At 37.4% G+C, this 25235-nt stretch overlaps 1 protein-coding gene across 3 annotated transcripts in view; it reads right to left on the reverse strand.

Moving 5' to 3' along the window:
• The window catches only part of DMD (dystrophin), a 2123648-nt gene that overhangs the window by 323318 nt on the left and 1775095 nt on the right, over nucleotides 1-25235 (reverse strand). For all 3 annotated transcript variants that reach the window (XM_057539128.1, XM_057539123.1, XM_057539124.1), the window contains one exon: nucleotides 4113-4259. In XM_057539128.1, coding sequence (XP_057395111.1) covers nucleotides 4113-4259 — 147 coding nt within the window. The remainder of the gene's footprint in view (nucleotides 1-4112; nucleotides 4260-25235) is intronic.

The following is a 25235-nucleotide window of genomic DNA, read 5'->3' on the forward strand; positions in this document are numbered from 1 at the left end:
TAATGCTGTATAATTTTATATTTGAAACGACAGGTGTGATTTTAAGGGGTACAGTGAACTGGGCTCATTAATCCATTGGTTTGTAAAGGAAGCTTTCAAAGTTGATATCCCTGAGAATTGTTTAAAAAAGAAGTGAAGCATGAAAAAAAAGTGATGTATTGTGTTGCCCAAAATAGCTTTAAAGTATGACTCTGTTAAGTCCAAACTTAATAGGACTGTGAGAAGAGGCAACAAAAAGGGTAGGGAGTTGCAGTTCACAACTGATTCAGATCGTGACCGACACCTAAAAGCTGTGTGACTGTCATTGTGTCACTTATCGTCTCTGTAAGTCTCAGTTTCCTTACTTGTACAAGGGAACAGTGATACTATGTAATAAGAATACACAATCATAATGTTTTGAGGATTAAGTGAGGTAATGTACATGAAAACTCTTTGTAACTACAAGGAATGATGGTTTCCTTTGTCAAAAACACATTGTCCGATGGTCTCACAGAAACATCCACACCAACGTGTCTACTCTGAGGGAGAAAATAGGATTTTATTCCCACAGAGAGTTTCAAATGGCCAAATCAATGTCTCTATACTTCTATTCGTGGATTCAATATAAATCCAGAACTCCCCATACATTCTATTTCTATGTACAGATACTCTGTGACTGGGTCTTACACTGCTATTGATGTCCATATCTATGTGGTTTATGTGTTCCTATCATTTTGAGAGATATTACACACAGCTAAAAAACCAGCATGCCTTTCTTAAGGAAAAAGTAATGGATCATGTAACTAAACCCAGGATATTCTGATATCAAGTAGACACAGCCTGGTAGTATGTCACTCTACTTCTTCTGTTACACTATTTGCTCAAATGTAAGACTCTTTTTCTTAGGCTTATATCTGCCTTCCCACTACCCCAAGTCTCCATTCTTGGTTTTTCTTTGTCTTATCAGACACAGAAGCAAAGATGAACTCACACTTTTGTCATGATTTTAGTTAACTGACATAGCACTGTAAGTGAATGAGTTCTTTATTTTCATAGAAATACGATGTCATAATAATGGTGGGCTCACACTCCCCTCCACAGAAGCTGGGTAATGCTTTAGTCTCACATACATTCTTCTAAATGTAAAAGGTTCTCAACAGGATGTATGAGTTGCTCTTCCAGCAATGGGGATAAAGTTGTTCGATATGAACCTCACTTCTTGCTTTGTTCACTTTCTGAACAAGGACTCACATTTATGATATAGCAGAGTGGTTAGAATGCTGGTCAAAAGAAAAAATGGAATCAACTTGACTCAGTTATGTGCAACCCCAAACCTAGGATTTCTCAGCTTTCTGCTAAAAACACTTTTTAAGCCTATTCTTAAGGTCAAGTTCAAAAATAGCAACGTGTGAAATTTGCCACAATAAGAGCATATGCCGCAAACTGAATTATTTAATGTGAGAAGGCTGTGTTATATGTGTGTTGGGGATGAGGGGTTGAAAAGTTAGAATTATACTGATAGAAGGAGGAACATAATCCCAACAAGTCACATTTGTATTATGAAGAGGAAGCAACTCCATTGATTCTAAACTAAATTTTGTCGTATGTGTATCTCCCCCAGATATCCACATACACAATCATAGGATTGAACTGGCTGTGACCTAAGACGAAATGCATTATCTCGTTTTACAAACGAGGAAATAGAAGCTGGGAGACGTCAAATGGCTTTCCCAAGATAACATGGTCAAATAATAGCTGAGCTTCAGCTAGAAGTTAGGTATTCTACTATTCACTCCTACACTCTTTGCACGACATCACACTATCTTCTTTTATGTACTTCCCTATATTTAAAACCAAGTCCTTATTCATTTTAAAGAATGGATACAAATTAAGCTATTAATATTTTCTCATACTTTATATTTAAATAACAGTGCAACTATGTTGATCACTTAGCATTGATTTTTTTTAACTTTTCCTATCATAATATTTTTATCTCATTTGTAAATTTACATGCCATTGTCACAGATTTATATCACATTCTGAAAGCAAATGTGGCATTCAGCTCACTAAAAGAAATTTTAAGATAATAGTTCAAGAGTGCTTGAATGGAACGAATGTGTCCTTTGGTTTTCCTTGGACATTTATTACTTTCATTATTTATGTTTAAAATGAGAAACATACTAAGGATGAAACTGATAAGATTTTAATAGTACTTAACCACTATGGAGCAAATACATATAGAAATGCATGTAATCTCTTAAATACATTGTCTTGCTTTAGTCAATGCCACTTATAACCATCTATCATACATGTATTTCAAGACTATCCATCACAACAAAAAGTAAATTATATGAGATCTCAAGAGGTCTTGAGTTTGGAACTTGTTTTTATTAAAGATCTAGCAATTCTTTAACAGGACTTTCAGTCACACCCCTAAATGGACTGCCAATAGGAAAAGTAATCTGGTTTATCATTTTTTTTTCTTACTGAGACACTGAAAACAAATATTTTTATTTTTATTTTAGTATACAAATATAAATTATAATATATTCATCTCAATATGTACCCATTATAATAATGTTTACTTAAAGAGCATTGTAATGTACAAAAAGCTCATTTTATAATATTAAGGGAGGGAGTTCCCTGGTGGCGCAGTGGTTGAGAATCCGCCTGCCAACACAGGGGACATGGGTTCGAGCCCTGGTCCGGGAAGATCCCACATGCCGTGGAGCAACTAAGCCCGTGCGCCACAACCACTGAGCCTGAGCTCTACAGCCCGCGAGCCACAACTACTGAGCCCACGTGCCAAAACTACTGAAGCCTGCGCACCTAGAGCCCATGATCCACAACAAGAGAAGCCACCGTAATGAGAAGCCCGCGTACCACAGCGAAGAGTAGCCCCAGCTCACCACAACTAGAGAAAGCCCGAGCGCAGCAACAAAGACCCAATGCAGCCAAAAATAAATAAATGTATATAAAAAAATATTAAGGGAAAATTACAAAATGCAAGATAATATCTACAATTACAAAACTTAAAAATGATATCTGCAATTTAAAACAGACTGGAAGTAAAATGTAAACATATTATAAGTAGCTGAATCTGGAAAACAAATATTTTTAAACCCAGTTTCCTCCTTCCTCTCTGTCCCCAGAAGCATACTCTGTGCATCTTATGAAACCAGAACAAGAGAGAAACAATTCCTTAATTCTATGGTCAAACCAGTTTTAAGGTTTGGGGGTATAATGGTGGCCTTCACGCATGGAACATATAGACACACCTATTCCACCATTACATTTTCTGAGTTCTTACTGTGAGCCAGGTACTGTACCAATAACTCTACCTGAATTAGTTCCTTTAATATTACAGCAAGCATGCTGGAGACGAGGAAATGGACAAAGAGGTCAAGTGACTTCAAGTAAGTCTGATTCCAAAACCTGTATGCTATAATAATAACAATTATAACTGCAATAACACCAAGAACTAGAATTCACACAGTGAATGTGGCTAGTACTTTACTAAGCATTTCCCATGTATTTTGACTTACTCGTCCTGATAATAGACAAATGTTTTAGAAACATTTAACATCTCCATTTTCTTGAGATGAAACACTGAGGCACAGAAAAGTTAAATAACTTGCCAGAGGTCCCACAGCCAGTAAGTGTGACCTTGAGCACGCCTACATTCCCTTTATTTATTATGCAAACCTATGAAAAACTTCGTTGTGTGGGTTTGTGATAGGATGATCTTTCTTTAAAAGATTTAGAATGTGTCTTACCATTGACTCTTGTTTAAATTAGGATTCCAAAAGGAAAGATGTTTTAAGAATCCAAGCAATGATAGTACAAAGTAATTGCATGCCAGTAATTTAGTTCTTCCAGCATGATTCAGCGTTATCTTCCATGTTTATTGCAAGATATAGTAAAGTCTAACTCTAAGCCATTAAAAAATGAATGTTAATAGGCTTGAAAACATACATATAGGGAATTATTAAATAATACAAAATATCCTACACTCACAAAATATTATCATGAGTATCACATGAAGAAATTACTTTTATTGTTCCTTACAAACAAGCTTTATCTGTATATTCTCTTACCGACAGAAGGAACCGCAATGCTTATAATATGCCTACCTGCAGAAGCTTCCATCTGGTGTTCAGGTCTTCCAGAGTGCTGAGGTTATATGGTGACAGCTGAATGCCCAACGTGGTGAGCTGGCGAGCAAGGTCATTGACGTGGCTTACATTCTCTTTGAGAGGTGCAATTTCTCCTCGAAGTGCCTGTGTGACATAGTCAAGGGCAAAATGGAAGATAAGAACATTTAAAGCAAAAAAACAGGCACATGGGAACTACAAAGCATCGTATTTTGTTGGAGGTGTCAGCAACATTTGCTCTGTTATAGTGGTATTATGACAATGAACATTTGTTAATGGGTGGATAACTAATATCTATTGAGCACTTCCTAGGTGCCTAATCCTGTGATGAGCTCTGTCCAAACATAATCTGATTTTATTCCTACACAAAAACACTATGAGGTTGGTCGTTGGAGAATTCTCATTTTATACACGAGAAAACAAAATTGCAGAGGTTAAACCTTGCCCAAGGCCCCATGGGTCCAACTTGAGGAACCGGGGTTACATACTCAGGTTTGTCTGCCTCCAAAGTGCATATTCTTAACAATTATATTACCTTTCCAAAGAAATTCTGGATTGGCAAAGTAACAGGAAAAATACAATGCTGCTAGACTCTAAATTCTACTCATCTCACAACCAAAAATGGATGCTTTCTTTTTTAACAGTGAAAGATGTACTCAATCATAAAATATTACATTCCTACTTTGTACCAACTACATAATAAATCAATTCATTTAGAGATTAGGGTATTTTGTCAGATCCTAAGAATGACTTCCAGGTCTCCTGGTATTTCAGTCCTTGTAGTAATGACTGAAGAAGGCTCCCATGGGGCTCCTCAGCTGTCTCTGAAGCACTGCAGCAGGATTCTGTGATGCAATGCATCATGACAATCTGTTGAGCGGAAGAACCCTATGCAGATACGGGGAGGATATTACCATGCATCATATCTACCCTATTGAGATGACGTTTATGGATCTTTAACGTGATGCATGATGTCCCAGTGTTCCAATGAGCAATTTCTAAGGGACGAATTCCCTCACTTCGGAGAACAGCTTGTGTCATGCAATGTCTGTGCACAAGGACAGCATCACTTACTTGGCTATACGTGCTGTTTTGACTTGCTTGATCTGGGCAGGTGTTATTTTTGTGGTTCACTTTGTTGATAAAACCATTGTTTACACTGACTTCGTCTATAACCTTCCAGTTCCTTCTGACTCCAAATGACAGGAACCAGTATGTACATTCTAAATAAGAATGGCATTATCCTCTCAGATCAAACTGAATATCTCATCACTTAAATGTGGTATCGTATGGACTATAAGACTCTTATACAGTTCTTAGATAATACAGGACATTGTGGCAATCACTCTGTTGAACTTACAGTTTTTTAAAAAGTGGTCATTAAAAATATTAAAGAATCATGGGGTTCCTTCTGGGAGTGATAAAAATATTCTGGAATTAGACAGCAGTGATGGTGTCACAGCTCTGTGACTATACTATACACCACTGAATTATACACTTTAAAAGGACGGATTTTACAGTATGTGAATTATATATCAAAAAAATAAACAAAGAAAAACAAAAGAAACCGTTCTGACTGAGCACACAGATGCGAAAAAATCATATCAGATGTTTTTATCTTTATTTGATTTCATGTCAGTGGAATGTCATAGGAATCATTCTGAAACTAAGAAAGTTTTTATAGGAATTGATAGTAAATATTATTCCATTTCCTTATAAATAAATACATGGATTAAAAGAATCATAGTAAGTGCCCATGGAGAGAGGCAGTTAAACTCCATAAACGTGAATTTGTATCTCTAAAAGGAAATGATCCATAATCACTCTGTTTTGCATAATAGAAAGGTTAGAAAACAGATTTCTTAAATGCCATTTGGGGAAACCTGGACAAGAACAACGATTGCAAAAACGGAGCCATTGTCTTCTGGGTAATAACATGCGTTTCTAGTAACCACAAGTAGATATCACATGAGTGGGAACCGTAAGTAGGAACCATCGCAGAGATGTACACTAGTCACTGCCTTCACTAGTGAGGCTCTCGGCTGTCGAGTTCAGTATCCATGTCAGTTAAGTCATATCTAGCTTTCAGCTCCCCTTGGATTACATAATGCACATGGTTCAAGGGTCTCTTATCAGAGTATTTTGATTTTCACTTTCTTCCCCAAAGGCCTGGACACAGATTTTTAATCTTGCATGAATGTTTTGGAGGATGAAGGAGATTAAAAAATAAGTTCCAGCATTCATGAATTAATCACAACACTCAGTCTCCTTTCCCCTCCCTCCCTCCTCCCCCCTAGCCCCCACCCCAGCCCACACACACACTCTGTCATGGGATTTTGTGGCTTCTGTTTTTTTTTTTTTTTTTTTTTTGGCTTGTATCTACCAATTACAGTAGAAGTTCCCTTAACTGATCTCCACTTAAGACTCATCAGATTAGCCAGGGTCTTCATTTGTCTGGGAAACATACTGACTGGTGCCTCTAACAACCTCTAAATAAGATGTTAGAGATACCTGTCAGTACGCATGGCGTTCAGCTCTCATTAGTTGACTTGTCAATGTGTGTACGTTCTCAAACCTGCTTTTGCCAATTAGTATTGCAATTACATAATTTAATGAAAGATTTCTTAAACCAAAGAAATATAAGTCTAAGAAGAAAATAAGTTATTATTTCTATAAAAATAAGGTTAAATATTCTGGAAAATTGCTTTCAAAGAAAAAGAAAAAGAAGTATTACTGAATTGGGTGTGGACAAGACAACTGTAAAAGATTAGGAAAACAACCTGAAAATTTTAGAAAGGTTCTGTATTGAGAATGCTCCCCATGTTTCCCAGTGGGCTCTGTCTGCATTAAGGAAACCTGAACTGGAAATCAAAACGTCTGTGTTATCAGTGTGATTTATGGAGAGCTCTAATCAGAGAATTTACACTCAAAGAAAAAAACCTTCACACAACATTAAGATATTAGTGACTATTTTAACATAGAATAAAATGTTTAAGACATATTTTTTATGATTCCCTAATTTAACTGACTTTTTCAATTAACTGTTAAACTCTAGGTCCTAACTGAGTTGGAATAGAGAGCATCTATTTTAAATTTTGACTACTACGATTTTACTACCACTGCTACTGCTACTACTGTTATTATTAAGGGAGAAAAGCCATATGTTCTGTTTAATCTGAATGCCTAAGTCTCTGTTAAGATAAACGGAAGCTTTGATTAGGGGGAGGTCAGTTGCTAAAGAGAGAATTTGGTGCAGAGGTTCACTATGGGGCGATAATTGTGATGGGCCTGAGCAGAAAGAAGAACTTTAGCCGGCTAGAAGTCATCGGGAGGGCACTAAGCACATGAGAATGGAGGAAAGGAGATAGCTGATGGTGGAAAAGAGGAAGAGAAAAAGGAGGCAGGAGAGTGTTTAAGTCAGTCTTCACTTTGACATCTGACCTAGGTTCCGGTGGCAGCTCCATACCACCTGAGGGCGGCTCACTGCTGTAAGTTGTCAATGCCTAAAAGTGTACATAACAAGAAGCACGGTCCCCTAAACACTGAGTCACAGGACATACTATGCGAAGAGTGAATACAGGTACCGTCTCATTTAAGTGGATGTAACATTACGTTTGACTGTATTTCAAATATTAGCACTTCTAATACTGCTAATTTAATTGTTAATGCACATAGACATTTACATTTAAATTATTAAAGCACTAAACATAAAATGTCTAAAAGTATGGCTCACTCTGAACAATATGATGTGCTATTTAAATACTACCAGAATGTCATTAGATTTTATTCTAGTTTGGAAGCAATAAGTGAGAAAACATTCAAGCGAGCCATTATACTCTGGGTTTTCTTTGAATCACTTAAACATCTGGAATATGTTCACCATGAAAGAGCAAACCAAGTCTAATTTTATTATGACTAGTTTCATGCAGGCAGAATTTTCACTTCATTAAATGCTGTCTGATTATAAATATAAAAGTACTGATTTAGAATGATAATAAGTCTAATATGTCAAGTTGTTCTTTTTTATGATGTTTAATTGCTTGTCAGAACTTTGCTTCGATCTTTATGTAAAGATTTGTTCAAATATAGATTCAGAAGCTCAGCCATCAACCACTTTGCAACAAAAGGAAGGAATTGTCTATTAACAAGGGAACATTATTTCTGAGGGAGCAATTTTGACTTGACAGCTAAGGACTATTCTGCAAGGCACAGAAGGTCAATTTGGAGCATTGGAAAAGGTAAGTTGAGGCCCTTTGACTTTGGGGGCCTCCGTGAAGTAGGAAGCAACAGACCTGGCATATAATCAGCGTGCAATGAATATTCATTGAATGAAAACATGAATTAAGGGGAAGTGGGAACATTTGAATTAGTTGTGAGAGAGACTGTGAGAGGGAGGCGACCAAAGAAACGTAGCGAGGTTGCCAAACAGTGTTGACGGCTCATTTGAGGCTGAAGACCACAATTTTTTAGCAGAACCAATCTCCCCAATCTTCTCTTTCTCCAACAGTGTTCCATGCAAGCATGGAGAAAACAGTTGAACCAAGTTTGGGATTTTGTCAGATGGTTGTGGCACAAATACCTAGGGACAAGAGAGTTTAAATTTTAGCTAGAATGTGATTGCAAAACACAGCTAAACTGGATTCAGAGGGAAGTGGAGCAAGATGAGGCTTGTAGATGGAGAGAAAGTAGAGGGGTCAACGGTGGAGGTTCAGGACAAACCAAGAAAGGCCATAGCAAGATTAGCTGTACAAGCAAGCAAGAAGGAGAGGAGACTCTGGGATGCTTGAATTAGCTCTGCCATTTAGGAGTTTATTTATAAATTGTGTGATGTGATATATATATCACAGTTATATGTATATATATCTGATATATATACACCACTTTATTTATATATTAATGGTGCTCCTGAGAATCTGAAACTCTTCCCTTCTTAACGATATCAAACACTGTTCCTGAAATCTTAACCTACTACTTCATAGAGGTCCTATCTCACTTACTAGGAATTCAAAATTAGTCTGATCTGACAATGAAATGTCATTCTAGGGCTATATACACTGGGCAGAGAAATTTACGTTACAAATACTATCTAAGAAACGAAGTAGGGGCTAACTGCATTTGTCTCTACAATGAAACCTTGCTGAACAAAACTGTGAACCAAAAGCCCGAAAAAAATAGCCTAAAAAGAGTAAGTGTTAGGAGAAGTCCCAGGACGCTTCATGCTGGGTTAGGAGCTGAGGGGAAGGAAATGGAAATCATGTCCTGCAAATCCAGGTCTTTGGTTCTGGTACTGAGGCTTCTACATGTGGCTCAGGGAAGGCCTCACAGAACTCAGTTACCCAGAATTGGGGGAGGTACAGCCCAGCTATGTTCTGCAGCTTCTGCATTTCTGGATGGGTGTGAATGGCCACCACTGGAACCAAAAGAGTCAAGGACCATATCCTGCTTTGCCCAGAAGCTCAAAGCCCTCCTGGAGCCTCTTAAATAGCTGGGGGGAATGAGCTACTCAAATGTGGTTGGACCAATAACAAAGAAACACAAGAGGAGATGTAGGCAGGGTTTTCCATGAAATGCATCAGGCTTGGAGACTTCCACTGTTATCTCCTATTCTTGACTCTTTACTCTGGTTGGCTTCCCACCTGGTACAGTGCCCAGGATGTAGGTTCAGCTTTTGTCTCAGATACCGACTGCCTTCGGGAAGCAGAGTCTGAGTGCTTTTAAGAGGAGTGAGAGAAGCAGGAGGTCAGGGCAGAAAAGCTAAGTAAGGATGTGGTCTCAGGTGGAAAACAGCATCAACCTGGTCCCACAGGAAGCTCTGGCGCACAAATTATACCATAAAATGTCCCACCTTAAGACAAAGAGGTTTGTCCTTTTCTATTCCAATGTCCATCGGTTATTGGCCGCTAGCTTCCCCCTGGCAGTCTTAGAGGAGAAGGGGTGGTATGAGGTCCCAGGCAAGGGGCCTTCCTTTCGGCTGAGGAAGGTTTTCTGGAAAAGGGTGCAACTATGAGTCCTTATCAGCCAGCACTCAGAGTTGCTGTGTGATGAGTGTGCCGGCCGAGTAGAGGAATCTGGCTGGGGTGCCAACGGCATCCACTACACAGACTAACGTCATCCAGTTCCCCAACTTCCTTTTACCCTTGGACTTTGGGTGTCACTTTTTTTTTTTTTTTTTTGCAAGAGACCTCTTATGTGAATTCTCATTGCTAACATTATGAGGCTATCCCATCGACTTCCAACAAAACTGAGACATTCCACCCTTTCCATAAGTTCTGCCAAATACTAAGGGATTGTGTGGAGTTAAGACACAGGCGGTAGTTTGCAGACTGAATGAGGACTTCCCTCTGCCGTTAGGATCACTTTTGCCTCTGGTAGAGACATTCTTGACAATAAATTATGCCACTGAAACATGTATTCTTTTTTAATAGAGATGCGACTGCACTGCATTCCAGCATCAGTTTTTACTGTGGCAGCCTGCGGGCAAAATATTATGCTTTTTTTTTTTTTCACTGTCTTCCTTGCGTTCCGTTTTCAGGGCAAATCTTGTACGTGTTCATATTTGGGCATGATCACTTTGGACGAGCAAACTGAATACGGACATAAATAATGAAGCAGATTCAGACCTAATGACCTAGATGTAGCACAATCAGGATGACTTGGGGTAGGTTAAATTAAAAAAAAAAAACACAACGATTTTCGGAAAACAACATGAAGTTTGTAGGCATGAAAAAATCTAGCACTTTTATTTCCCAAGCAATTATCAGTAATTACTTTAACTATGGTTTCCCCTCAGAGTCACCACACTTCCAAACTTGTGGCACTAAAAGAATAGCAATTAACTGCTGCATTTTTTTCCATAAGGAACCCTCATGTTTTTATGAAAAATGATCTCTAGTTTCTCTTCATATTATTGGAAAAGAGAGTGCACCCAAATACAAAAGCATAAATTCTTTTTTAACATCTTCTCACTTGCATCTATCATAATTCTTCATCTTTCAGGACATGGCTTCACTATGAAGCTTATAACTCCAATGCTCCTAAAGGCTGAATTATAGCTTAACCACACTTATAGTATCTGTCTTCTTTCTTTTTTATGCATGTTCATTTTGCCTTCACAAATATAAATTGAAAATGAGGAACAGAACGGAATTGATCACAAAGGAAAGGTTTTTGCCTATAAGAACAAGTTGTACACATTTGAGTTATTTTAATTTCCTTGGAAACTACTTTCTATAATCCTAACTCTGGATGCTAATTATTTCTTTTTTATAGAAAAATGAAGCAAATAAACCAAACCAAAACAAAAACATTTCAAGCTTTCCATAGCTTTCTAATGACACAATTAAAACAAATAAAAAAGGTAGCTCATGAGTGCTTTACAGAGGCTAAATGCAAAATAAGCACAATTAAAATAAAAAGGTCTCTGAGTATAAATAAATCATTTAAGCAGACCACGTTCTTAGGCTGCTAAGGAAACAGAAGAAATGCCAATATTTTCTTTCTGAGAAATTTTAATTATATGTGACAAAACATCAGGCAAAATGGCAGTTAATGAAATCTATTTACTTATTTAAAAATAAGTAATAATCCATAAACCATTAAAAACATGAATCACAAGGACACTGATAGTCAAATTCAGGAGTTATTTTAGATTAAGTTTTACACTTAACAGGTTTTTTGAATTTGCAAACATTTCTGTCAGTCTAAAATGTTCACGGTCTGTGCCCACATTTGCCACTACCAGTGCCCTGGCAAAGAGATGCGGTCTTGCTCTCACCTTTCCCTTCATGGCTCAAAACATCTGTCTAAGGCAGTGACTCTCAAACAACAGCATGCATCATAATCACATGGAGGGCTTGTTAACACAGAGACTGCTGGGTCCCACTCCAGCATTTGTGATTCAGTAGATCCAGGGTGGGCCTGAGAATCTGGCGCTTTGAACAAGAACTTAGAAGATGCTGCATCCCTAGAACTTCCCAGACTTATTCTTGACTTTGCATGCTGTTCTCTCAGCCTGGAGTTTTCCATTGGCACCCTCTGCCTAGCTGACTTGTATTCTGCTACTCAGATCTCAGTTCCTGTGACCATGAAAGACAGCCCATCCCTGGTCGCCCTATCTGAAGAAAGGTCCCCCGATTTTTCTCACTCTCAGAACCTTATTTTCCTTCTTAGCACTGATCGCAATTTGTAAGTGCATGCTTATTTGCCTATTTATTAATTCATTATCGGTCCCTTCACAAGACCCTAACCTTTATTAAGGCAATTCGATATTATTTTTTCCACTAGGGTATGCCTGTACCTAGTACATGATAATCCCTCAATACATTTTATTAAAGAATAAACAGTCAAGAGAATTAGGCACTAATACTTTAGATCAACAGCTATTCTCGAATTGCTTCATAAACACAGTTTCCTACAGAAATCTGATGCCGAGTTCCTAAGTGAAAGAAGAGAAACCTGCTTATTTCCTTCAGATTCTGTATCTGAATTCTTTGGATCTATTACTTGATTTATGTTGGAGCATACACTGATTTCTGAAGTATCTCTAACGCTCTGGGCAGGAATGTAACTTTCAAGTTTTTGGTACTAACCAGGGGGTTTTTATAAAAATGAAGCAAGTGGGAAAAAAAGGGGGAGTCATCTATTTCAGGAAGATATGTTCTTGTGGTGGTGATACACGTGGGGTAGCCTTCTGCAGGGCATTCTGGCAAGACTGAATAAAAGCTTTAAAAATACTCACACGGGAAAAGATGGGAAGGCTACACAGCGGGGTCTCCATTTGGAGGTATATAGTGGCCTGGCCAAGGAGACAAGGGGACTGAAATCCAACCTGGGCTCCACTACTGAACTGGTGAACTCTGGCACAGGGCTGGAGATCTCTTCGATCAAAGAGGTACCTTTTTCTACTTTGCCCAAAGAGGCACTTGTAGGGAATGAGATTATAGATGCTGAAGGTGAGATTATGGATGATCTCTGTTTCTCTCTCCATCTCTCTCTCTCTCTCTCTCTCTCTCTCTCTCTCTCTCTCTCTCTCTCTCTGTCTCTCTCCTCCCTCTCTCATTTCTGGGGTTCTCCACTAAAGAAAAAGTTTATTTACAAATATTTTTCACGCATTTCTTCTTGTGTAAAACGGGGAGTGTAACATGGACACACCCGGGCTGTTGCAAAGATGAACGAGAAGGTTGGGTCTATTTCTCCTTCTTTTACTACACCTGCAACCAATTAAGCATTGTTTCCCACAATGTGGGGAATACCAAGTCACACGAGCCCTGTTGAGTCTAACTCAGGGAGACTTGGCAAAGCAGAGGGTAATAAATTCCTCCAAGAGAAAGCCACAGACTAAGATTGACTAAAATCCTTTCTCGGGTAGTTGAGTCTTTGGCACCAACTTCTAATATCACCCTGGGGTAAACCTGTCTTTCCTCACTCCTCTATCATGTAGCTTTGTAAGGGCTCCTTGAACTAGACATTGGGATGTAGGTACATGAAACATAAAGGAAGCAGCAGCATGGTGGGAGGAGGAAAGCTATTTGTTCAGAGCTTGAACAAGTGGCAAGAGGTAGGAAAGCTTAATGTCTTTGGGGAGGTGCAAATAGTCTTTAATAAGTTGAAGCATGAGGTACAGGGCAGTTGTGGAAGACAAAGCATGGGCGTGTTCTTCGAGCAAGACTGTGGTGGGTTTGAAGGAGCTGAGCTTTGCAGCACAGTAATGAAGGTTTTTGCAAAGGGGAATGGCATACTGTCAACAATCCTTTTTGTTAGATTTTAATTGCTACTCACTTGAAAACACTTGTTTTATATGCACTATGTACTATGTATACATCTACTATGCACTGGGAAAATGGAACTCTCAATGGGTTCACAATCATTAGTGGAGAGAGACAATTTAGTGGGTTATTAAAAAACAATGTAATCATGCTATGAGAAGTTGTGTCACAGGGCTTGAAAAGTGCAATGAAGGCATGCTCAACTGGAAAATGTCAAGTCGAGGAGTGAGTGTAAGCTAGTGGCCATTTCAGAAAGGAGAACAATTGACAATGAGCGTTTGGAGATTCAGGAAAAAAGTAACAGGATGGTGGCAAATGGGAGCAGGTTATCTGTAAAATAATTTTTAAAGGAAGAAAGCATTTTGCCCTGTGCTTTTGTAGATGTTTATTTATTCACTCATTCCAAAAAAAAATATTACTGAGTACCCATTATATGCCAGGGAATGTTCCAGGCACTAGGCATAAAGCAGTGCACACAACAGACCAAGTTCCTATGATCCCACAGCTTAACTCTAAAGAACATAATTTCATTTAAATGAGGACTGTTATTATAAAGGTTTATAAAGAAATAAATTCCAAGCCAAAATCTGTCCATAGCTATAAAATGCAACATTTTTGACCCAGAAAATGGAGGACAGCGTATCGTGTTGTACATAGCAGTTCCCACGAGATTCTTTTTTTCCATTAAAACAAATTAGGCTACCTCTGCACGTAGGAATAATAATTAATAGAGGAATCTAGGGTTGTGAATTACCTATGCAATATACTACACCCAGTTTGCTTTATACTGGACACATTTCTTTTAGTTCTATGGGGAAGGTACTCACTACTGAAACAAAATGGAATTTTGCTGATTTGATTTTTCATTCAATATATTGTTATCAACGTAGAAATACTAAAGCAGAAGTGAATCAGAGATGAATATAAATTTTCTAAGAGCCGAGATAGAAATAATTAAATGGAAGAGGGCTGAAAATGATTGGAAAATGCTCTTCTATAATTTTTTAGTTTTACTTTGATTACTGTAGCTCCTGAATTTAATAAATGTTTTCAGTCTTTCCAAAATGTCTTTCTTTCTTACAAATGGAACAACAAAGAAGAAAATACTCCACTACTTAATGTCAAATGAAATGAACATAAAATGGATTTTCTTCATTAAAATCTATGCAGCAGCATGTTTAAAAATTAGATTGATAAATTTTTTCTTATAACGGTTCATGTTCATTTCATCGTATTCCTAGGCTGAAAAGAAAGTCTTACGTATTTACTTCTAAGCAATGTTTCGCCTCCAGATATATTAGCGGTTATTATTTTTACCTCAACATATGTATGTGTGTGTGTGAAAGATCTAGCTACTTAAGTGGAGTCAAGAGTTTACTTTGTTCTTCATTTTTTTCACCATACTTTGAGAAGTTTACTTTCAAGATATTCCTCTGATTTTTCTGATCACATCTTCAGGTAAGATCTAAACTCATATCCTGTTATGTTCTGTTATGACAAGTGCTATCATGATAATGTCCACTTAAGTACATGTGAATGATGAATAAATTACTACGGACACAAATGTGTCTAAGTGTCAAGCTGTTAAATCAATGGACTCAAATGTTATTTCAAAAAAAACTTAAGCCATTGGCCAAATCTACCTTTTAAAAAAAGTGATTAGTAGTCAACTAACAAAGATACCAGATTTTTAAAAAAAATTTCTTTTTGCTCATAATTTCTTTCTTTCTTTCACATCTTTATTGGAGTATAATTGCTTTACAATGTTGTGTTAGTTTCTGCTGTATAACAAAGTGAAACAGCTGTATGTATATATCTATCCCCATATCCCCTCCCTCTTGCGTCTCCCTCCCACATTCCCTATCCCACCCCTCTAGGTGGTCACAAAGCACGGAGCTGATCTCCCTGTGCTATGCAGCTGCTTCCCACTAGCTATCTATTTTACATTTGGCTTCCCACTAGCTATCTATTTTACATTTGGTAGTGTATATATGTCCATGCTACTCTCTCACTTTGTCCCAGCTTACCCTTCCCCCTCCCCGTGTCCTCAAGTCCACTCTCTACATCTGCGTCTTGCCCCTAGGTTCTTCAGAACCATTTTTTTTTTAAGATTCCATATATATGTGTTAGCATACGGTATTTGTTTTCCTCTTTCTGACTTACTTCACTCTGTATGACAGACTCTAGGTCCATCCACCTCACTATAAATAACTCAATTTCGTTTCTCTTTATGGCTGAGTAATATTCCATTGTATATATGTGCCACATCTTCTTTATCTATTCATCTGTCGATGGACACTTAGGTTGCTTCCATGTCCTGGCTATTGTAAATAGAGCTGCAATGAACACTGTGGTACATGACTCTTTTTGAATTCTGGTTTTCTCAGGGTATATGCCCAGTAGTGGGATTGCTGGGTCATGTGGTAGTTCTAGTTTTAGTTTTTTAAGGAACCTCCATACTGTTCTCTGTAGTGGCTGTATCAATTTACATTCCCACCAACATGGAGAAAAGGCAGCCTCTTCAGTAAGTGGTGGTGGGAAAACTGGACAGCTACACGTAAAAGAATGAAATTAGAACACTCCCTAACACCATACACAAAAATAAACTCAAAATGGATTAAAGACCTAAATGTAAGGCCAGACACTATAAAACTCTCAGAGGAAAACATAGGAAGACCACTCTTTGACATAAATCACAGCAAGATCCTTTTTGACCCACCTCCTAGAGAAATGGAAATAAAAACAAAAATAAACAAATGGGACCTAATGAAACTTCAAAGCTTTTGCACAGCAAAGGAAACCATAAACAAGACGAAAAGACAACCCTCAGAATGGGAGAAAACATTTGCAAATGAAGCAACTGACAAAGGATTAATCTCGAAAATATACAAGCAGCTCATGCAGCTCAATATCAAAAAAAAACAAACAACCCAATCCAAAAATGGGCAGAAGACCTAAATAGACATTTCTCCAAAGAAGATATACAGATTGCCAACAAACACATGAAAGAATGCTCAACATCACTAATCATTAGAGAAATGTAAATCAAAACTACAATGAGGTATTACCTCACACCGGTCAGAATGGCCATCATCAAAAAATCTACAAACAATAAATGCTGGAGAGGGTGTGGGGAAAAGATACCAGATGTTAACAGTAATAGATTTCTGTTTTCTTTTGCAAAAAAGGAGCGTGGGACTTCCCTGGCGGTCCAGTGTTTAAGACTCCGTGCTTCCACCGCAGGGGGCACGGGTTCAATCCCTGGTCCAGGAACTAAGATGAGATCCCACACGTTGTGCAATGTGGCCCAAAAAAAAAAAAAAAAAAGTATGTATCCTCAAAAATCTGTAGGAATGATGCTGTATTGATCATCTAAAGAGGAGTACTATTTCAGTGTACTATTTCAGTTTACTACTTCAGTTGAGAAAGGGTTTAAGATCTTTTAAAAAAAAACCCACAATCTTTTCACTAAGAATTCAAGATTTTTTTGAAAGTCAAAGTGGGTCAGATTTCTTTAAGACCCATCTTGCACAGGACACTCAACCCCAACCTGCAGGCAATTTTTACACTGAGACAACCTTGTAAACATCTTCCTTTAACCTTTATAACAAAATGTCAGGGTGGTTCCAAAGGTAATATTTTATTCACTGTGTAAGTCAAAGGATCAATAGAACTTATGCTCGTTTGTTTAGCTTATATTTCTTCTAACCTTATGCTTTATTGGATGTACAAGAGTCACCATTATATTGGATAACCCTTGTAGTATGGGGTTTCTGTAAGTTGAAAACAATGAACCATTCTTTTTTGGCTTTAGGCTTTCTCTGCTGGAAATACTGGAAGCCAAGGGCTAACTGACAAGTGGTGGGGGAAGGAGGTGAAATGTTTTGCATGTGGCCTACTTGACCTTGGGCAGACAAGGGCCTGAAACCACGGGGCAATTCAATGGGTATATTATTTAATGAGACCTAATAAGATTTAGGTTGACAGCAATGTACAGACTCCAGATTGGGTAAAAGCCTTTAAGAGTAGGAAAATAAGTAAATAAAATGAAACTCAGTGGTGGCTTGTCACTAGTTCCAGAAGACAAACCAATATATCGCTTACCCCTCATTTACTTTAGTTTCTATTTAATCAATATACTTTGGCACATATTGCTGATAAATTGACTTTATTCTCTTTGCTAACTTGCTTAATATGCCATGTTAAGATCACGATGATACAATTTGAATATTGATAGGGAAAAGTTCCAAATGAGCCCACTGAGTCTATAATAATGTGGCATCTCAGGGAACAAGACTTCTAAAAATAAGTGTTTTGAAATAGGACCAGCAGGCTCTTAACCATATGAAGAAAAAAACTTCACCATAAAAAATCAATTCTTTAAAAGGAGAAGAAATCTATCTTCGTGTTAGATTCTCCAGCCTCATTCTGGTTAAGAGAGTTTGACATTTCAGGGCTGAACACACCATGGAAACTTAATAAATATTGAAGCTTACAAACAAACGCATAACTGATATGTGGACCAATTTTTGAAAACATTGAAAAATCAATGTGCCCTTACTCCGCCTAATTCAGTTAACTCAATTATTTAATGTATACTTGAGTGGGTTTATACATAGCTATTTCATTTTTACATTAAACATTAATCAAATTACTTTTAATGTAAAATTTCCTTGATTTCCATCCCCCTATCCCCCCAAGATTCCAGGATAAGGGGGAGCGTTTGTTTTAAATATTGCTTGTTTAATGTTAAAGCATATTTTAACATATTTGTTGCTATTATATTTCACCCATAATTTTCATCACATATACCACTCACCCTATACCAAAACCATAAACTTTTTCACAGGCATTTAATAGAGTGATTTTGCACCACCTTTGGGGGAAAAAAAATCCCTCTTCCCCAATTACTGCAGTTAAGACTATTTCCTACTTTCTCGCAGTCACTGTCCCAGTTTCACCCCATATCCATCTCCATTTCTACACACAAACATACACCCTCCCATCATGAACACAGAGCCTCAGTGGCTTGACAAGATAAATTAGAAAATGTAGGAATTCCTGAATAAGTTATCACCTATTCACACCTAGCAAGCAGGTTTTAATTTTAAAAAGTTGAATAGTCTCAACTATTCTGAATGCCCTCGATTTCAGAAACTCTGTAAAGTACTTGTTTATAATCACTATGTTTGGCAGAAAATTATGAGGAGTATTTTAAAATTTAATTGCTTTTATTGGTAAATATGATAACATTTAAACAAAGTGAATATTATGTGACTAAATATCTTAAAGTATTAAGAGTGGGAAGGCAAGTTCAGTTCTAAGTCTTTTGAAGCAACTCAAAAATTGTATGAGTGCCATTAAAATGCCAACAAGAAAACTGGAATAAAGAACTGTGAATGTCTTTCACAAGAGAGATTCAGAAGGAGTAGGCCGTTATTCACTTCAAGGTTTCAGAGTGAAACTCTGCTCCCTACCTAAACTATCAATCACTCTCACAGGAGGCCATGTGCCTGCATTCATTTCTAAATTAAATGTTCTGGATGTTGTTAGATATAAAAGAAATAACAAGTGATATATTTATTATTTATAACTGGAGAATTACTAACAATAAACAAGTATGTATTTATATATTCACATATATACTGTAGTTTTACTACGGAAGGATGTTTCTCAAAGCGTCCCCAGGCCAGCAGCGTCACCATCGCCTGGGAACTGGTTAGAAACGCAGATTCTTAGCCCTGCTCCAGACCTCCTGATCCAGAAACTCTGGGGAAAGGGCTCACCAGTCTGGGTTTCCACAAGCCCTCTAGGTGATTCTGATGCACACTAAGGTGAGAGTCACTGCCACAGAAAATTCTTGACATTCCCAATGACTATGTCTGAATACCCAGAATCCTCAAATTGGCAAATATCTGATCAACAGAGACACGTAGAGATTATGTAACTATAAAGCCAAAATTGCTTATAAAGCCATTTTCTTTACTAATAATCACCACTTTCTTAGACATTTCCATGAACTCTTCTCTTCTATTACCAAATCCAAGAAGTACCTAGGAGGTAGGTTGGGCAGGGGGAGGGTAGATTTTTCACAAAGAAACAAAATCTTCATCACCTCTAAAGAATTACTGCATGTGCAAGAACAAAACAGCACGGAAAAGGCCATGTTGAGACACGGAGCCCGAGTGGGCTACTAGGTTCGCTTACTGGCTGTAGGGGACACTTTTCCTGGCCTGGGCATCCATCCCCCAGCTGCTATGATGGTCGCCTACTAATGTCTCACAGCTGCTTCTCTTCTTCAGAAAGGCGATCTCTGCTGATAGGAGCCCCCTATGCCAGGAGGTAACACACACTCCTGGCCTGGGAGGTAACTCATGTCTCTAGTGGTGGGCCACAGCCAGTGGTGCGCTGGAGCAGAGCCCAAGAGTCAATAGTGTGTGTCTCTTCCCAAGTCTGCCTTCGGTGAGGTCATGTTGGTAGCTTGAATCAACCACGGTGGGGGTACTTACACCACGACAATTGGAAAACACTACAAATCCGTGTTCACCTCAGAGTTAGCGGATAAATGTTTACTAGCATACCGCCGGCCACAGCCAATGACTGGCTGGGGTATAAAAGACCAGCTCTTGCTGTGTGGTTCATACTCCAGAGCTCTCTCCATTTGAATCAAGACACAAAGCTAGATTTTGCCTGAGATGGCATGCTTGCTTGGCTCTTTCATCTCCCTTGTTATGCTTCCGTAACTCCCACACAGGCTTCTCCTGAAAGCGGACTGTCTATAAACCCTGTTCTCAGGGTCTGCTTCCAGGGAACCTGACCTATAACACCAGTTAAATCATTAGTTAAGTGACTGCTGCACAAAAGCCTCAAAGAATTTATGTTCAAAATCACAAAGAGCTACAAGTCATGGACCTTTTGAATCACAATGATCAGATGAAAGCGCGAACGATACATTTGAAATGGCAAGGATCTACTCTTTGTGTATGTGCACATAAAAGAAAGAAGTTGTTGGAAAAAGATGAAGCCAGCACAAATTGGGCAATTTTTCCTATCATGCTTCTCAAATTATGCTTTCATACCCATAGGTGAATATACTGGAGGATTCATTTTACTTAATATGTTGGAGAAAAACATCTTTATATTAAAACACAACAAATCCATTTTGGAGAAGACTACAAAATTGAAATGAGATTTAAAAAATAAATACCAAAGAAAGCTCATGCTCGTGGGAAAAGGAGGTAAACAGGTGGAAGGGGAAGATATCCAGCTTCATCTCCTTGGCCATTAAGAGAACTGAAGTAGAAAAGTTTGAGAAGCACTGCTTTTGTCAAGTACTGTTGATAGAAAAATCCATAGTAATTGTAAACTATAACTAAAAATATTAGTTTAGTATGGAAAGATCTTTTTTGAAAAAGCTTACTTTTCTCAGGACCCATTAAAATAAGAATTACATTAGTACCATAGGCACATCTGTTCCCAAAATTGTTGCAACTTTGGTAGATGTCAAAGGGGAATAAAAATACATATTGATTCCATATATATGCGTTAACGTATGATATTTGTTTTTCTCTTTCTGACTTGCTTCACTCTGTATGACAGACTCTAGGTCCATCCACCTCACTACAAATAACTCAATTTCGTTTCTCTTTATGGCTGAGTAATATTCCATTGTATATATGTGCCACATGTTCTTTATCCATTCATCTGTCGATGGACACTTAGGTTGCTTCCATGTCCTGTACAACAGAAACTAACACAGCATTGTGAAGCAATTATACTCCAATAAAGATGAACTAAAAAAATACATACTGACTGTGTGCTCCCATCTTCTAAGGAAATACGGAATTTCAGTTAAATAACTCACATTTTAAAACTGTTTCTAGTTAATGTGTTACAGACACCCATACATGCAAGCTAATACAAATTCTTGCTCTCTCAGCTTGGTGCTAAATAATAATATTCTCAGGAAAACTAAGATGCCATTAATATAACTCCCAATACGATTTTATTCATGAAATAAACATTCACACTCTGTAATGAGATCAGATTTCTCTGGGTATAGGTTTTAACCGTATCATAGATGAATGAATGATTGAGTTTTTAGATCTGTTAATGCTGATACTATATGACTTAAGTTTTTGTTTTGAATAGTCTTTTTATTACCCAAGACTCTTGAGGAATACTGTTTATAATCACTACCAGCCACAAACAAAGCTTCTGGAATAAATCCACAGTAAACAGGATTGGCATATTAAAGGATCAGTTTTTGACATGGTTGTTTTCAAATAGTAGGAAGGATGATATTCTCTGGAGGAATTTTTATTATCTAATTAAATATTTCTTTAGTAGAATAATGTCAGATGAACTCATTAGCTGAACATCCTGATTAGCCATGTTCCCCTAAATATTCCATGACCAGAAGAAGAGCTGTACAACTCTGATTTAATGCAGTAACAATGGTAACCAATTCTAGCTGCTTCTTTTATCACACTCCATCAAAGGAATACAAAGAAGTCCAAATTAAAATCAGTTCAGTAATAAAAAGAACATGTGCGTTTTCCAACTGTTCTAAAGCCTCTTCCTATCTTTAAGCAAAGTTCACTCAGTAATTATCTTAGTTATGAAAGTAAGAGAAGGATGTTTCTCTTATGAAATAAATGGCTTTGTGCTTTGAATGAGGAGGGCATCTCAAAACAGTCAAAAAGAAAGCAGTGTTGAATGTCATCAACTTATTTCCTCCCACCCACTGTTTTAAATCATTTGCTTGGTTCCAATGTATACTACACTTACATAAGTTGTTTATGAAGAGTCAAATTAATAGTCTTTGCAATTGTTTTCCTTGGAATTTGGAGAGCTGACAAATGAATTAGTAGAAAATGGCAATTCTACATGAATTAGCTTTTAAGTCTCCCTAAGAGGCTGATGTAGAACTTAATAAGAGACTTATTAGGAGAAGTAGGACAACTTAATTCAGATTGATTATAGACTTCGGTGAAGACAGCTGGGGTTCAAATGAAACTGAAAAAGAACTTATATGCACTTCAAAGTATGCTAAGCAGATGTCTGAAACAATTACTCTGTACTGCCTTTTCAGAAGTTTCAAAGGCAGGATGGGAATAGCATGGTGAACGAAGGCTCTGTTTGCCTAAATCGAGGTAGGGGCTTTAAAAACACACACAGCACTATCTAAAGTCAGATGCCTTCGGTAAGGAACGTGATTTGACATTGCTACCCTAAGTAACTTGCTTTTAACTTTATAAACAAAGCAGGAAATGAGAGCGAATACATGGGAACTAAGTAATAAGCTCCCCTGGCAACACTAACTTACACTTAATTTTATATCAAACAAATAATTTGGTTAGGAAATTTAAGATGATTAATTCCTACTTTAGTTTCTAAGCTCTAGTAAGGCCAACAATGACCATTCTATTAAAAAATAAATACTATATTTTTGAAGTATATAAGTGAGAGTTACTATAATATGCCTTCTTATAGATATATTCCCAGATATTAAAGGCCGGATCCTATGCTTTAAAACATCACAATTGTATGCTTTGAAAACTAGATAAAACCCTAGTTACTCCATAAGACAGGCATCAGTTCCATTTTTAACCCAGATTTATAAAGGATTATATCTTTTTTGTTTGTGTTTTCTTCTCCATCAAAGGCTTACATAGTACACATAGCATTCGTATAAAAACAATAACAAAAGCCTCCACAGAGCAATTCATTTGTAGCCAATAACAAGTAACAAAATATTACTAAGCTTTCCTTTTCCTACTACAGGTAGTACACCTTATTCACTGTGGAGATATCAATCCTTTATTCAGAGTGGGGAGAGCTTACATATTTTGAATCATTTTAAGGGCTGCTCTGTGATGGTTCTGTCTAACCCTGCATCCCCTATCTCTGCAAGAAAGGATTATAAACTTTCTCTGTAAAACTCATATATAAGAAAGGATTTAAGGTCAACTCATATAAATGACAAATAAAACAAAATTGATAAAATAATAATAAAATATTAGAACCAGGGTTAAGATGAGAAAAACAGTATGGCAAGACAGAGTTATGTGAACACGGCTGAAAGCTTCCGGCTTCCAAAAGTGAATATGAAATTCTAATATGTTACATCACATTTCACATTACCTATCAGGAGGAAACATACTTGGTTTTCTCAATGTCAAATTCTGAGATAGCATTTCTTTGACAAATTTCTCAGATAAGCCAAGCCACAGGTAGTCTGAAGGGAAGCATGTGCCAGTTTTCTTCTTACATTTTTAGATGTGAATGTTGAACATTAAGTCAGTCAGGATGGCATGGTGGCTTCATCGTCACAGCCCCTCTTCTACTACACACATCACTACATTATTCTCAATTATAATTCCAAAAAGGTCTAATTAAAATATTTTGTTGTAAGAACTTCAAGGAAAAACTCACAGAGTCCCTGTCCTTGACTTTTCATAGTAAAAAATGTCAGTTGAAAGTCTGATTAAAACACAAAACAAAAACGTAAAATGCATAACCACATAGATGTGACAAGTTTGCATATCCCAAGATGGCAGCCTGGGAGAGCCTAACCATGGTGTGTGAAAAACTGTGTTTCAAGTCAACTGGCAAACTAAGGGCAGTGAAATGTTTCCGGCTCAAGAATGATGGAGCAATCTGTGTTAAGAAACCATGGTAGATTAGAACAAAGAGACAACTGGGGAAAACAACAACTCACATGAACTTTTTCACACAGGAATTGTTCTTAAGAACAAAAATGTCATATGTAGACTTTAGTTGCAAAAGTTGTTCTACTTTATTAAAACCTGCATATGTTCCACTTATAGATCTATGTAGAACACTTAGTGATTCCAGGAGTTATTCTCATTCCCCATTACTACAAGGAAAGTAAGGACATTTGTATAGTCACATAAGCATTGGTGTTATTTCCAGTAAAGTGAGAAATCATGATTCTGCCCTTAAAATATTTGATAAGCAGTATGAATCATGAATTTTAAAAATAAAGAGGCATTTAAAATTTAAATTTTATTCTAGTGGTTATTCCTATGAAGCTATATTTGGAAGGGTGAGATTCTCTTAGTGAGCTGAATAGTCAATATTAACATTATGTTCCTTTCTCTTGATTTATTTTATGTACACTGTCCTAAAGATGATTACTAGTAATAAGGCCATATCCATAGTGTCCCAGGACTTAGTTGTTGTTTTATCCATTCTCCAAATCCAAAAGCAGCATTTGCTAATGAAATGATATAATGTTAAATCCCACAGAAATACACATTCCATAGTTACTTAAATAACAACTTCTTTAACAAATGAGATCCGAATGGAGGTG

The sequence above is a fragment of the Balaenoptera acutorostrata genome, chromosome X (genome assembly GCF_949987535.1).
Source record: "Balaenoptera acutorostrata chromosome X, mBalAcu1.1, whole genome shotgun sequence".
Lineage (NCBI taxonomy): Eukaryota > Metazoa > Chordata > Mammalia > Artiodactyla > Balaenopteridae > Balaenoptera > Balaenoptera acutorostrata.